The sequence below is a fragment of the Maylandia zebra genome, linkage group LG20, assembly GCF_041146795.1.
Source record: "Maylandia zebra isolate NMK-2024a linkage group LG20, Mzebra_GT3a, whole genome shotgun sequence".
Classification (NCBI taxonomy): domain Eukaryota; kingdom Metazoa; phylum Chordata; class Actinopteri; order Cichliformes; family Cichlidae; genus Maylandia; species Maylandia zebra.
The window spans coordinates 19787403-19802866 of NC_135186.1; the positions used below are offsets into that span (position 1 = coordinate 19787403).

General features: G+C 42.2%; 1 protein-coding gene across 9 annotated transcripts in view; it reads right to left on the bottom strand.

The window, feature by feature from the left end:
- Positions 1 to 804: 804 nt before the first annotated feature.
- igsf21b (immunoglobin superfamily, member 21b) overlaps positions 805 to 15464 on the bottom strand; it is a 44872-nt gene continuing 30212 nt past the window's right edge. For 5 of the 9 annotated variants that reach the window (XM_004570931.3, XM_076878234.1, XM_012924574.2 and 2 more), the window contains 9 exons: positions 8952 to 9076; positions 5629 to 5750; positions 5411 to 5529; positions 4935 to 5050; positions 3015 to 3528; positions 2807 to 2907; positions 2471 to 2663; positions 2354 to 2392; positions 805 to 1700 (listed from right to left, as the gene is read on the bottom strand). In XM_004570931.3, the coding sequence (XP_004570988.3) occupies positions 1621 to 1700; positions 2354 to 2392; positions 2471 to 2663; positions 2807 to 2907; positions 3015 to 3528; positions 4935 to 5050; positions 5411 to 5529; positions 5629 to 5750; positions 8952 to 9076 (1409 nt within the window). In that variant the 3' untranslated portion in view covers positions 805 to 1620. The remainder of the gene's footprint in view (positions 1701 to 2353; positions 2393 to 2470; positions 2664 to 2806; positions 2908 to 3014; positions 3529 to 4934; positions 5051 to 5410; positions 5530 to 5628; positions 5751 to 8951; positions 9077 to 15464) is intronic. The other 4 variants (XM_076878237.1, XM_012924576.2, XM_076878238.1 and 1 more) reach the window with 1 other exon arrangement.

Here is a 15464-nt window from a genome sequence, read left to right on the forward strand (position 1 = left end):
ATTCACTAGTTTGGTAAACTGCCGTCCAATTTAGAGACTCGAGGAAGTCTGAATCACTGTATCACAGCACAGTATCTTATTTTATTTTTAGTCATTTATTTCAGTTTTTGTTGCACTAACTGAAATAAATTTATGATGTTTTGAATATGAATCTTAACCAAGCAAGTATTGAAAAATAACAGAACCAGGACAATGAGGAACGCGAAAGGTGACCTTCCGCGTTGTTATGGCATGCGCCGGGTTATGGATTAAATCCAGTGGAATTACACTCCCGCAGTAATAGACGTTCCAGCCCTGTATTGCAGCCCTAAACCATAACCTTATCCCTAAGCCTAACCATAACCTTATTTCTAACTGTAACCAGCACTTTAATGACATGAAATAGTGTTTTCCCAAGCGATTTTAAGGAAAAGAGCAAACATGTGTAGATTGAGTCCAAACGGTTCTCACATGTCCTCAGTTTTCCGATGTCATCATGTAGGAATGTGTTGGGTGCCCGAAAACGTAATATGTTGACGATTTGTCACCTAGCGTAGAATGTTACGCTTTGGGAGTGAGAACGTGTTGTAGAAAGGTATAGTAATCATCCACAACTATTTTCAGTTGCGGATGATAAAGGATTCAGAAAGTTTATTCATGCAGGCCCATATGACAGAGAATATGCATGTTCTTTTTGTTTTCATATTTTAATTTATATTTAATTGTGTTGTGGTTTGTAGTGTTTTATGTTGTTTCATTTTAAATTTGTTTAAAAGGAAAAAGCTGAAAATGTAAATAGTTAAAAGTTGAAATGTGACTAGTTGGTTTTTGTATTATATGATTTATTTATTACATTTTATGTGGAGTGAATAAATAAAAGTATATTTACGGTGGCCCCTAGAGACAGAGCACATACAAACTTCAAAACACGTACAAACCCTGAAGCACGTAAATCTCCAAAACACGTACAAAACACAACAGAAGTGCTCCAGAATGCTAGGTGCAGTGTTGAGCTTTTGTTACCTAGTGGCTACACAAGCCAGCAAGTACCAACGACCGCATTTGGTGTGTGGTAGTAACAGGTAAATGAACATTTTTTGTTTAATTATTTGAATATATATGAGTGCTTGTGTATAAATACACAAACCATACACATATGCTTTCAATTGTGTAATTTAAGTGATCTAGGTAGCTCTGTTTTGGAAGTTCAGTTAACTCTAGGAATGTGTTTTGGAATTTGTATGTGCTTTTTGGAGTTTGTACGTGCTTTGTCTCTAGGGGCCACCACATATATTTATATATAAACATATATAAATAAAACCACATTTTTTTTACATTAGTACGGTAACTCCTTTTGTGCATAATTTTATATTATTGTTTAAAATAAATAAATTAAAGCAACAAAACAACAAAACAATCTATCTACTATTATCCCTATGGTAGTGGTAAATCTCAAGTATTCCCAAGATTACATGTAAATTGCCTCTGAAACTTCATTCTGTGTCTAATGCAGAATCAGAATGAGTCCTTCCTCCTAGGTGCTCAAGCAGAAGGACTGGTTGGAGGTTTAACTACTTGATGGTCACTGATGGTGCCTCAGGAAGTTGGGTAGTGTGTTTAGCAGCAGAGCAGAGCTTCGGGTCACGTCAGCTCACAGGTGAATCTCAGCAGTAGAATGGTGGATAATGTGAAGGAGTGCCGACCGACTGCTGTGTTGATGGCTGCACACAAACAAGACAAAATTCAAATGCTGATGTAACAACCTCCTATCCAAGCATGTGGTATTTGTACTGTCAACCAGCCAGTTTGTCCTGTTATCTATCAATCCAGTACGTGTGTGTGTGTGTGTGTGTGTGTGTGTGTGTGTGTGTGTGTGTGTGTGTGTGTGTGTGTGTGCGCGCAAAACTCCAAAGTTTGAAAATGATCACAAATACATCAAAGTGTCACACTGACAAACACACTGTCCTTTCTTCTAACTACACACCTGGTGCATAAATACTATATAAATAAATAAAAACTGCAAACAGTTTCAAAAATAAACCTTGTACTGTAAATACTTTTGACACATTGATTCATCACTTAATTCAATGCCTTTAACTGTTTTCTATCATGAATTTGCAATTTGGGATTCAGTATCTTCACTCAGGGCACTGTGGACTGGAAGAGCCAGCGACTGAGCCACCGACCTTTGAGTAGCAGATGACCTGCCCTACCTCCTGGAGGTAATCAGATTATGTGTAGTTATTAAAATGTGCTGGGAACTCCCAAAAAGCCCACACCTTGAGGTCACTCTCTTTTTATACTTCTTGTTTTTCTTTTAGACTCGTGCAAAGTTGCCACCGTCACAGTTGTAGCTGTACTGAAACTGACGTACCAATGTAATGTTCTTTTCCTCTCTTCAGTCTTGGGTTGTCTGTAAAAACACAAGATTCGCTTTGAAAAGACCGAAAGCATTGACTGATCAGAACTAATCCCTACACAAACAACTCACCAAACACGATCAGGCGGGTGTGGGTATCCGTGGAGCCCAGAGGATTCTGGGCTGTGCAGCGAAACATGGAGCCATTGAGCTCAGCAGGGACTCTCTCCAGGATGAGTTCCCTTCCGTTATGGACTGCTCTGCCATCGAGCAGATCCCCACCAACCTTGGTCCAAGTGAACATTGGCTCAGGGAAGACTTCACTCTGTGGACACACAGGTGTGTGAGCATGAGAAGCATTTTAAATTTTATGCCATTGAAACTGTCACAGCTATCCAACAGAAGTACTACAAGTTCAGATTTTTAAACTTCACAATGATTTTTAGAGTCTCTGTGTTGAATACTCACTGCAGAAGGTCCCAGCTGGAAGCCCTGGACAGTGATCCGCACTGTATCTCCCACTTTGGCTTTACTGGGACTCATGGACAGCTTAGGTCCTCTGGGAGCAGCTAAGAGGAAAAATGTAAAAATAACACACTGGACACTGAACACATGTGACTGGATTTAAAAACAACTCTGTTTGCATGTTAGCTCAGCCAGTTAGTGAATGACTCACCCAATGTGACCTCAGCTTGCATGGGCATGGATAGAGCTGGGTGGTTGACCTCACAGCTGAATAGAGCCTCATTGTCAAGCTGGGGGTTGAGGCTCCAGGTTAGCATGGCTCTAACCTCCATGGTGCCATCGCCTGCTGCCTGCTGCCGGTGATAGAAGTAATAGAGAGGGTCAGTAGTCTGAACCCAGCGGGGAAATTCCCTGCTCACTATTGTCTCAGGGATAATCTCAGTGGTTTCCTCAGGATTCAGTTCGGACTCTTCTTCTTGGCCCTGAGAGTCAACAGGTCCATTATGGTCTAGCCTGGCCTGCTTCTCCTCTTGCTCCAGCAGGGTCCTCTGGAGTTTGGTGTCATCAACATCTCGACTGGTCAACACCTGGGTACTCCAAAGCCCTGCCTGGTTCATAGTCCAGCTCTTTTTGTGACCTGGGCTCTTACTTTGAACTCCTACTGAAGAAAAAGACTGGGCTGTTGGCACAACATCAATAAGCTCACCATCTCTCTTGAAGTATACCTAAACAGCAGAGAGAGAAAAACTTAGCTCACTAGGCATTTTGAAGACATTTAATCATAAGTCAAGTTCAGCTGGAGAACTCCATTGTGTGTGTTAAAGTTAGTAGGATAGTGCAGAAATGTGAGTCTCATCCACAGCTGTAAAATTTTTAAAAATGCTGGCAGCCACCAGTGCTACCCCTCAGGCTCCTCCTCCATAGATCTATGGTTTAAATCTGAAATCTTCCAGGTGATTTTCAGAAAAGTTGACCTTTGACCTTGACCTTGAAGTTGAGGTCACTGAGATTTTTAGTATTTGCACCTGTGCTATTAATTCATTTGGAAGTCCATGCCGCCTGTTTTCCCACCCGCCCAGTAGATAATAATAACTCAGCCTTTTACGGCTAAGCAGCAACCAGGAAAATCAAATAATCGTCAGGTTGTAATTTTTACAAGTCTATGATATAGACACCAACTTGGACATTATCAAGGTTATTGGCAGTTGCACTTGCTCCTGTTGTCTTCACTGATAGCAGACACTTCTCAGGGGTTGGTAGTGCTAAGACAACTTTACATACAGGATTTGTTCCCCGTGTGGCAACATGTTTAGATTTATCTTTGTTTTTAGTCATTTAGGTTTAGGCATCCAAACAGGCTTACAGTGCAGAAGGGGGAAATGAAATAGGAACAGGGTGAATAACAAAATCTAACCATCCTTTCAGTGTACATAAGAGCTTTTGCATTTTGCTATAAGATGGGTCTGCATTGTTCTTGCTCTATTGCTTTTTTATTTTGTAGTGGCATTTTCAGCAAGAATTGTATCCATCTATTTAATTCTGCTTATCTAGTTCAGGGTCACTGCCTGGGATAGGGCTGAAACTATCTCTGCTGAGGGCAAGGGGGGGGGGAGGGAGGGTAGCCAGAATTATGTTTCTAAAATGACATTGCCTCTAATTCTGTTGGCTTCATAAGTGGAAAACACGAAAGCATACTGTAAATAAAGGAGCTGTCACTGCACTGCTGATTGTTGGAGTTTTCCTGCTTACAGCCACATAATATTCTCCAATATTAATTCCCAATGCAATAAATTCCCAATTCCAATGTTCAAAAGAGGTCATCCAGGGTACAGAACACAGTTTTAAATAGCTTTTTTGCTTCCAAATTTCCAACTGCTGTAGGGTGCATCAAGTAGGGGTTATTGCTCTTTTTATGTGAGCACCAACCAAATCCAGCAGTGCACACTAAATTAATTCTGCAGTGAAAGAAAGAACACAGTTTTCAACTCTATCAGGAAAATATTTGAGTTGTTTCCATATTCATAAATAGGCTGATGATCAACAATTAAGTTATCCTTCCTCACATACTTAGCAGTGATGTAAATACCAAATCTTTCAAGAGAGATAAAGACATAAAAATTCTCCATCTCACCATGGGAGCTGGTTTTGCTCCTGTAACAATGCAAACCAGAGTGAAGTTTTGAGCCTCGTAGCGGCTGAATGGAGCTGGGCTGTTGGCCACCACCACAGAGATAGACTTTGGAGGTACTGGAGAGAAAATACAATGACCAAGGCAGTCAAAGAGGAAGGTGCTTTCATTTCATTGAAGGTGTGTTTAATGAAGCTGAGCTGACACTGGAGTGCAAAGACCTTAAAGAGCAAAAATTTCAAAACATTACAATAATGTTTTTTTTTACTATTTTTACAACTTATTACCCCAGTGTAATGAATTCTTCCTGTAAAATATACACCAATGGCAAATTATAACCAAACTATAGCTATAATGAAATACTTTACAATACTTCCATAAATTACTACAGAATTTAGTAAAAGATATACATGGTGCCAAGAGAAAACCACTGATACAGCCAGAGATGTTCATGGGACAACATGAGTATGAATACATACCTATGACAGTGAGGGTGATACTGCTAGAGGCTAGAATAACTTTGTCTTTGGAATTTCTGTCATAAATCCCTACATGGCACTCATACAGGCCATCATCCTCCATGTGAACTTCTGGAAGTCTGTTCATGCAAAGAATGATTTTTATTAACAACTCAGATTTTCTGTGGAAAATTATCATAGAGCATAACAAAAACACTATTTCAGTGTACTAGTCTCACCGAACTGTTGACTGGTATACTAGGTCCTCCCGTTTGCGGTTGTCCTCCATGTTGGAGTAGCTAGTGTTGTACATGGCATTATAGCTGAAAATCTTTTGCTTGGCACTGGCTCCTTCAATAATCTGCCAGGGAGAAGTACATTAGAATTAGAATCAATTGAACTAGAGGAGGCGGACCATATAGATACAGTGGGGCAAAAAAGTATTTAGTCAGCCACCGATTGTGCAAGTTCCCCCACTTAAAATGATGACAGAGGTCAGTAATTTGCACCAGAGGTACACTTCAACTGTGAGAGACAGAATGTGAAAAAAAAAATCCATGAATTCACATGGTAGGATTTGTAAAGAATTTATTCATAAATTAGGGTGGAAAATAAGTATTTGGTCACCTCAAACATGGAAAATCTCTGGCTCTCACAGACCTGTAACGTCTTCTGTAAGAAGCTTTTCTGTCCCCCACTCGTTACCTGTATGAATGGCACCTGTTTGAACTCATCATCTGTATAAAAGACACCTGTCCACAGCCTCAAACAGTCAGACTCCAAACTCCGCCATGGCCAAGACCAAAGAGCTTTCGAAGGACACCAGGAAAAGTATTGTAGACCTGCACCAGACTGGGAAGAGTGAATCTACAATAGGCAAGCAGCTTGGTGTGAAAAAATCAACTGTGGGAGCAATCATCAGAAAATGGAAGACATACAAGACCACTGATAATCTCCCTCGATCTGGGGCTCCACGCAAGATCTCATCCCGTGGGGTCAAAATGATCATGAGAACGGTGAGCAAAGATCCCAGAACCACACGGGGGGACCTGGTGAATGACCTGCAGAGAGCTGGGACCAAAGTAACAAAGGTCACCATCAGTAACACACTACAACGGCAGGGAATCAAATCCCGCAGTGCCAGACGTGTTCCGCTGCTGAAGCCAGTGCATGTCCAGGCCCGTCTGAAGTTTGCCAGAGAGCACATGGATGATACAGCAGAGGATTGGGAGAATGTCATGTGGTCAGATGAAACCAAAGTAGAACTTTTTGGTATAAACTCAACTGGTCGTGTTTGGAGGAAGAAGAATACTGAGTTGCATCCCAAGAACACCATACCTACTGTGAAACATGGGGGTGGAAACATCATGCTATGGGGCTGTTTTTCTGCCAAGGGGACAGGACGACTGACCCGTGTTAAGGACAGAATGAATGGGGCCATGTATCGTGAGATTTTGAGCCAAAACCTCCTTCCATCAGTGAGAACTTTGAAGATGAAACGAGGCTGGGTCTTCCAACATGACAATGATCCAAAACACACCGCCCGGGCAACAAAGGAGTGTAGAAGCAAGAAGCATTTGAAAGTCCTGGAGTGGCCTAGCCAGTCTCCAGACCTCAACCCCATAGAAAATCTGTGGCGGGAGTTGAAAGTCCGTGTTGCTCGGCGACAGCCCCAAAACATCACTGCTCTCGAGAAGATCTGCATGGAGGAATGGGCCAAAATACCAGCTACTGTGTGTGCAAACCTGGTAAAGACCTATAGTAAACGTTTGACCTCTGTTATTGCCAACAAAGGTTATGTTACAAAGTATTGAGTTGTATTTTTGTTATTGACCAAATACTTATTTTCCACCCTGATTTACGAATAAATTCTTTACAAATCCTACCATGTGGATTCATGGATTTTTTTTTTTTCACATTCTGTCTCTCACAGTTGAAGTGTACCTCTGGTGCAAATTACTGACCTCTGTCATCATTTTAAGTGGGGGAACTTGCACAATCGGTGGCTGACTAAATACTTTTTTGCCCCACTGTATGAATTTATGCACGCCTCAGCTTCCAAGCAGATACACCTATGGTATCAGTTTCAAAATCTTATGTGATTTCCGTCTCGAGTTATCGCTTTACAACATTGTGTGAATGTGTGCGTGAATGGGTGGATAACTGGATATGTAAAGCGCTTTGGGGTCCTTAGGGACTAGTAAAGCACTATATAAATACAGGCCATTTACCATTTTACCATTTACCATTTCAGAAAGCTTGACCTCTGACCTCTAACCTTCAAGTTGAGGTCACTGAGATTCAAAATCGCCTGAGAGTTTTAGTAGACACGCCTATGGTATCAATTTGAAAGTCCTATATCAGCCTTGACATGTGCAATTTGCCAACCCCAACATAAAAAAGTAAAAAATGTATTTCCAGTTTTTGTGTTGAGATTAGTTGACTAACGCAGCGGTTGAAGAATATCCCATTTCTTTGCCATGAGAAACTCTTAGGTGTATTTTGCAGCTGGCTTTGGGTCATTGTCCATCAGTAGTTTGAAGTACTGTCCGATCAGTTTTGCATCATTTGACTGAATCTAAGCATTAAATATAGCCCTGTGCACTTCAGAAGTCAGACTGACATAGCAGCCACATCAATAAATCCATCTGTAAAATTAGATAAACACACTGGCACATGCTGGCACATCATGGGCTGTTGCTTTTCCATTATCATATTTTTCTCTTCCCATGATTCTGGTATAAATTTATCTTGTCTATTTCATATCTGCCCAAAAAAAAATTTTCCCCCTTAACTATGCAGGCTCTGTTTTTTGGAAAAGTGTAATCTGGCCCTTCTGCTGAGTGTAACCGGTGTTTGCACTTTGTTGTAAATCAGAATCAGAATCAGAATACTTTATTAATCCCGAAGGAAATTATAGGTTACATCAGGCAGCACGCTAATGGTGCATGCGCACTTACAAAGGAACCTTCTGACCAAACTTTACACAAACATCACATTGGGAAGACATGTCAGAGAGGTAGGCTGATAGGAAAAAACAACGGAAATACAATATACTCAGGCTATAAAGACTTTGCACATCATTTCCTATCTACATTTTGCACTCCCCTCACTCATAATCTTACATATTTGTTAATTTATCATTTGTATTCTATAACTGTAGGTACTAGGTATTATATATTTCTTTTATGTGTATTTATTGTTAATATTTATACAGTGATGTATATATTACATATACTGTAAATACTTTTCACCATAACACCACAGCAAGATCCACGCACAAACTTGGAAATAAAAGTCATTTTGACTCTGATTCAGTCTGAGAGCCAAGTGTTTGGTTGGGGTGATGCGGTACTATTAGGTCTTCAAGATAAGATGGGGCCTTATTATTTAAGACCTTGTAATGTGATGACAAGGATTTTGATTCTGGATTTAACAGGGAGCCAATGAAGAGAAGCCAGTACTGGAGAAATCTGCTCTCTCTTTCTAGTCCCTCTCAGTACTCTTGTTGCAGCATTACACACGCAAGATCATCATTCAGCTCAAAGCTAACTAACTTTACCTGTTCGCTTTCCCGAAACCACACAATCTCTTTCAGGCTGCCATCTGTTTGGAAGTTGCACTTGAGTGTGACTGTATCTCCAATGACGACAGGAGGAAGAGATTCACTAGTAACGGTTAAATAACCTGCCAAGAAGAAAACAGAGGAAGATAAGACTCCTGCAGTGAATAGAAAGGTTCTGCACAGTCAATAGTCCTGTAGTTTCTTATACTATTCACTGCTGCTCTGTTGTACAGGGAGTGCAGAATTATTAGGCAAATGAGTATTTTGTCCACATCATCCTCTTCATGCATGTTGTCGTGCTCCAAGCTGTATAGGCTCGAAAGCCTACTACCAATTAAGCATATTAGGTGATGTGCATCTCTGTAATGAGAAGGGGTGTGGTCTAATGACATCAACACCCTATATCAGGTGCGCATAATTATTAGGCAACGTCCTTTCCTTTGGCAAAATGGGTCAAAAGAAGGACTTGACAGGCTCAGAAAAGTCAAAAATAGTGAGATATCTTGCAGAGGGATGCAGCAGTCTCAAAATTGCAAAGCTTCTGAAGCGTGATCATCGAACAATCAAGCGTTTCATTCAAAATAGTCAACAGGGTCGCAAGAAGCGTGTGGAAAAACCAAGGTGCAAAATAACTGCCCGTGAACTGAGAAAAGTCAAGCGTGCAGCTGCCAAGATGCCACTTGCCACCAGTTTGGCCATATTTCAGAGCTGCAACATCACTGGAGTGCCCAAAAGCACAAGGTGTGCAATACTCAGAGACATGGCCAAGGTAAGAAAGGCTGAAAGACGACCACCACTGAACAAGACACACAAGCTGAAACGTCAAGACTGGGCCAAGAAATATCTCAAGACTGGTTTTTCTAAGGTTTTATGGACTGATGAAATGAGAGTGAGTCTTGATGGGCCAGATGGATGGGCCCGTGGCTGGATTGGTAAAGGGCAGAGAGCTCCAGTCCGACTCAGACGCCAGCAAGGTGGAGGTGGAGTACTGGTTCGGGCTGGTATCATCAAAGATGAGCTTGTGGGGCCTTTTCGGGTTGAGGATGGAGTCAAGCTCAACTCCCAGTCCTACTGCCAGTTTCTGGAAGACACCTTCTTCAAGCAGTGGTACAGGAAGAAGTCTGCATCCTTCAAGTAAAACATGATTTTCATGCAGGACAATGCTCCATCACACGCATCTAAGTACTCCACAGCGTGGCTGGCAAGAAAGGGTATAAAAGAAGAAAAACTAATGACATGGCCACCTTGTTCATCTGATCTGAACCCCATTGAGAACCTGTGGTCCATCATCAAATGTGAGATTTACAAGGAGGGAAAACAGTACACCTCTCTGAACAGTGTCTGGGAGGCTGTGGTTGCTGCTGCACGCAATGTTGATGGTGAACAGATCAAAACACTGACAGAATCCATGGATGGCAGGCTTTTGAGTGTCCTTGCAAAGAAAGGTGGCTATATTGGTCGCTGATTGGTTTTTGTTTTGTTTTTGAATGTCAGAAATGTATATTTGTGAATGTGCAGATGTTATATTGGTTTCACTGGTAAAAATAAATAATTGAAATGGGTATATATTTGTTTTTTGTTAAGTTGCCTAATAATTATGCACAGTAATAGTCACCTGCACACACAGATATCCCCCTAAAATAGCTAAAACTAAAAACTACTTCCAAAAACATTCAGCTTTGATATTAATGAGTTTTTTGGGTTCATTGAGAACATGGTTGTTGTTCAATAATGAAATCATTCCTCAAAAATACAACTTGCCTAATAATTCTGCACTCCCTGTATATACATCAAGGCTGAGGCATGTTGTTGCTGAGGACTTTATTTATTTGAAAGCTGTACTCCCCAAAGTGCTCTACCAGGGGCAACAGGACACTGGACCATGTGCACAGTAACATCAAGCGACACCCCTCCCCCACCTCTGACAATATGACCACTCGTCTCTGCTCTTCATCTGTTTTTAAACCATCCTCAGGAAACAAACCCCTCCAAGCACCCAGGTCACTAAAACATGGCCAGATGGTGCTCTCATCCAGCTACAGGTGTTGATCTGACAGACTGATTCATCTTTGAACAGCAGGACCTGGAGAGCTTCACCTAGTCTGTCCTTTTCTACATTAAGTGCTGTGTTGAGAATATAACAGTTTTTCCTAACTGGAAACCTTGGATCACGAGAGAAGTACAGGCTCTGATCAGAACTGGTAACTCTGCCTTCCAGCTGAGGGAAAGTTTTCTGTACAGCACTGCCAGAGCCAACTCTAGGAGGGGTGTCAAACAAGCTAAGGAGGCTCACAGGAGGAGGATGAGGCCTTCAGTTTCACACTTAGCAGAGCAGCTCAACAACTTCTTTGCTCAGCGTCACCTCACCTCCCCCTCCTTCTCACCCAGCACTCTCCCTTTAGGAGCATGAGGTAAGGAGGCAACTGAGAGTGGTGAACTCCAAGAGAGCTTTGTGGCCATGATGGCATGGGGCTGTGGTCAAAGCCTGTGCGGACCAACTGGGAGGGGATCTTCATCAGGTTGTTTAACCTCTGCCTGACTCATGCCACCATTACCACCTGTCTGAAGGCCTACATAATGATTCCCATTCCCTAAAAGCCTGTAATAGACTTCCTCAATGACTACAGACCTATACCCCCTAAATCTTCAGTCATGAAGTGTTTCGAGTGTCTCAGCATATCAGAGACTGCCTACTGCCCTCTCTGGACCCCTACCACTTTGCTTACAGAGCAAATCAGTCCACAGAGGATACCATCTGATCCTGTATCACTGATCTCCTCACCAACCAGCCCAAATCAGTCAGACTTATGTCACATTCTAAAGATCTGACATGTGGGGTACCGCAGGGTTCAGTTCTGGGTCCTATTCTTTTTCTTTTGTACATGTTACTTCTAGGACTTCTAATTAGGCAGTTCCCTGAGGTGTCTTATCACTTCTATGCTGATGATATTCAGCTCTATTGCTCTTTTAAGCCAATGGAAGTCCATAAACTGTCCTGTTTAATTAAATGTTTAGCTTCCATTGAATAGCGGCTTGGTCACAACTACTTACAGCTGAACTCTGAGAAGTCAGAAACATTAATTATTGCCCCCGACAACCAGATATCAAACAGCATCTTGGTTCTCTCGCTCATCTGTTCACCCTAGCCTCAGGTACCTTGGTGTGATCTTTGATTCTGCCATGTCCCTAGAACAACAGTCTCGTCAGTTAATTAGGAATTGCCTTTTTCAGCTAAGAAACATCTCCAAACTGTGAATTTTGCTGTCTAAATCTGAGTTAGAAATGGTTATTCATGCTTTTGTTTCATCTCGCTTAGATTATTGTAACAGTCTTTTTCTTTGTCTGAGCAAAATGAATCTTGACCATCTCCAGTTAGTCCAGAATGCTGCTGCAAAGCTTTTAACTAAGATACAAAAAAGAGAGCACATTACACCAGTGTTACGTTCATTACACTGGCTTCCAGCCTGAGATCATCTAATCAAAGGCTGTTGGTAGTCCCACAAACTTGTTTTAAGACCAGAGGAGATCGATCTTTTAGAGCGGTGGCCCCCAGGTTGTGGAATGCTCTCCCTCCATCATTGCGTTGCCTTGATTTTATTTATTCTTTTAAAAAGCAGCTTAAGACTCATTTATTTAAATTGGCTTTTAATTTGTGCTGTATGTTTGATCATTGATGTATTTTATGTATTTCTGTTTTATATTATTGTGAAGCACTTTGTGGTTTTTATCCTGTGAAAAGTGCTATATAAATAAATTGATTTGATTTATCTTTTCAATGATCTGTTGTCATGTAGCAGTGAAGGCTTGATATAGGACCCAAAATGCAGACTAATTGGGAAAATTAAACTTAAACACAGCTTTATTGCTGAATGACTATGTACATAAACCAAGAAACCTAAACTGAGATACCAGCCGGAACACACAGCCAGAGGATGAGGGAGATCACCACACTGGACGGAGGGAGACACAGACAGTAAATACATCAGAGGGGGTCAGAGCAGAGATGAAACACCTGGGGAACACAGGTGAACAAAATCAACTGACGAGACAGGGGAAGAACAACCGAGTATGGAACACACAGGACTCTTGTCTAGTTTCAAACAAAAACAGGAAGTACGTGAAACATACACACCAAGATGCAGACTGATGAAACCCAGGGAACAGAGGGAGGGGCGAGAGAGGGAGGGACGAGAAAGGGCATAAGAACAAGGAGAGCAAGGGACAGAAAGGCAAGAGAAACCAGACAGACACACAGACCATGACTGGGGAAACGGGGGACAAACAAAGGACCTGCTGTGGTGGACACTCATGAAAGCAACCAACTAAATGAACACGTTGTCATGGTCCCTGTGCCTGCCCGGCCAGCCCAGTGTGGCCACAAATGTTTTTGTTTTTGTTTGCTCTGCCTTTGCTCTCCCCTCTCTTGCTCGCCTTGCTCTCTCTCTCTCCTGTCTCTCTGCCTGGGCGGAGCTCAGATTGAGCTCCCACCCTTGGCCCACGCACCTGCAGCTGATCACCAGTGATTCTGCATTTGGTTACTGACACTTCTTAAGGCAGGGGCGCTGAGCTACTCGTCGCTGGAATATTGAATAACTCTAGTTCAGGCATGGGCGAACTACGGCCCGGGGGCCACGTGCGGCCCGTTAAACGTTTTGATCCGGCCCGCCAAACTTGAAAAAAATTTAATAAATTAACCTTGTTAATGTTTTATTTCCCCTGCAATTCTGATGTTTCCTCACTAGATGGCGCACTCTAGATATATTGGCTTTGTTGAGGTGAAGCGGCGTAGGCCTATTACTCCACGTTTGCACTTTACCCTGTGACCTACCGCCCCTCTATGAAGATGAGCGGACCCAAGAAAAGGAAAGTGGACAGAGAATGTCGAGTGTTCAAAAAGGAGTGGACAACTAAATATTTTTTCACTGAACACCGATCATCTGCTGTTTGCCTGATATGCCAAGAAACTGTGGCGGTTTTTAAAGAGTATAATATTAGCCGTCACTTTGCCACAAAGCACGCAAATTATGCTAGCAAGCTCTCAACAAAAGAACGGGAATCTGCTGCTGAGAAGTTGGCAGCTAATTTGAAGGCTCAGCAAAGTTTTTTTCACCGTCAAACTGCCATTCAAGAGTCAAGTACCAAGGCCAGTTTTATGCTTTCATTCAAAATAGCAAAGGCCAGCAAACCACTGTCAGAGGGCGAGTTTTTAAAAGAATGTATGGTAGAGACAGCAGGTATTTTGTGCCCGGAGACCAAAGACAAATTTGAGAAAATCAGTTTATCACGGCGGACAGTGACTCGCCGTGTAGAACTAATAGATGAAGATATCACCAGCATGATCCGTGTTAAGGACAGAATGAATGGGGCCATGTATCGTGAGATTTTGAGCCAAAACCTCCTTCCATCAGTGAGAACTTTGAAGATGAAACGAGGCTGGGTCTTCCAACATGACAATGATCCAAAACACACCGCCCGGGCAACAAAGGAGTGGCTCCGTAAGAAGCATTTGAAAGTCCTGGAGTGGCCTAGCCAGTCTCCAGACCTCAACCCCATAGAAAATCTGTGGCGGGAGTTGAAAGTCCGTGTTGCTCGGCGACAGCCCCAAAACATCACTGCTCTCGAGAAGATCTGCATGGAGGAATGGGCCAAAATACCAGCTACTGTGTGTGCAAACCTGGTAAAGACCTATAGTAAACGTTTGGCCTCTGTTATTGCCAACAAAGGTTATGTTACAAAGTATTGAGTTGTATTTTTGTTATTGACCAAATACTTATTTTCCACCCTGATTTACGAATAAATTCTTTACAAATCCTTCCATGTGAATTCATGGATTTTTTTTTTCACATTCTGTCTCTCACAGTTGAAGTGTACCTCTGGTGCAAATTACTGACCTCTGTCATCATTTTAGGTGGGGGAACTTGCACAATCGGTGGCTGACTAAATACTTTTTTGCCCCACTGTATAGTATAGGCCATCCCTATACACAAACCAATACCATTTCAAAGTCTAAAGCTCATCAAAGATCCATAGGGGGAGGTACATCACTGTTTAAGATATTATCATGGAACAAAAAATACATTTCGTAAATGTATATGGCCCCAACGACTCTATGAACAATTTTTCTTTACTTTTGTCACAATCTGAAAGCAGGGACTCAAGCGCAGAACAGGTTGACGTCTCAGAGCACCGTTTATTTACACACCAGTGCGATAATATATACAGTGACGGGGAAAAATCCAGGGTTCCAAGGGATTAGGGGAAGGCTCTCTCTCTCACGTTCGCTCACGTCCTCACATCCAACTCACACACGTTCGTACAGCTGGGAGGTCACAGGTCCGGGAAGGTAAAGTTAGTAGCACAATTATCCAGCGATGAGAAAATCTGTGGCCCAGCCTCAAATAGTAGTCGGGAAATCAGCTGATCGCCAACAGGTGTGTAAGCCAAGGGCAGGAGCCAGCAGTGAGCTCCGCCCAGGCAGAGAGGTAGGGGAGAGAGAGAGAGAAAGCAAAA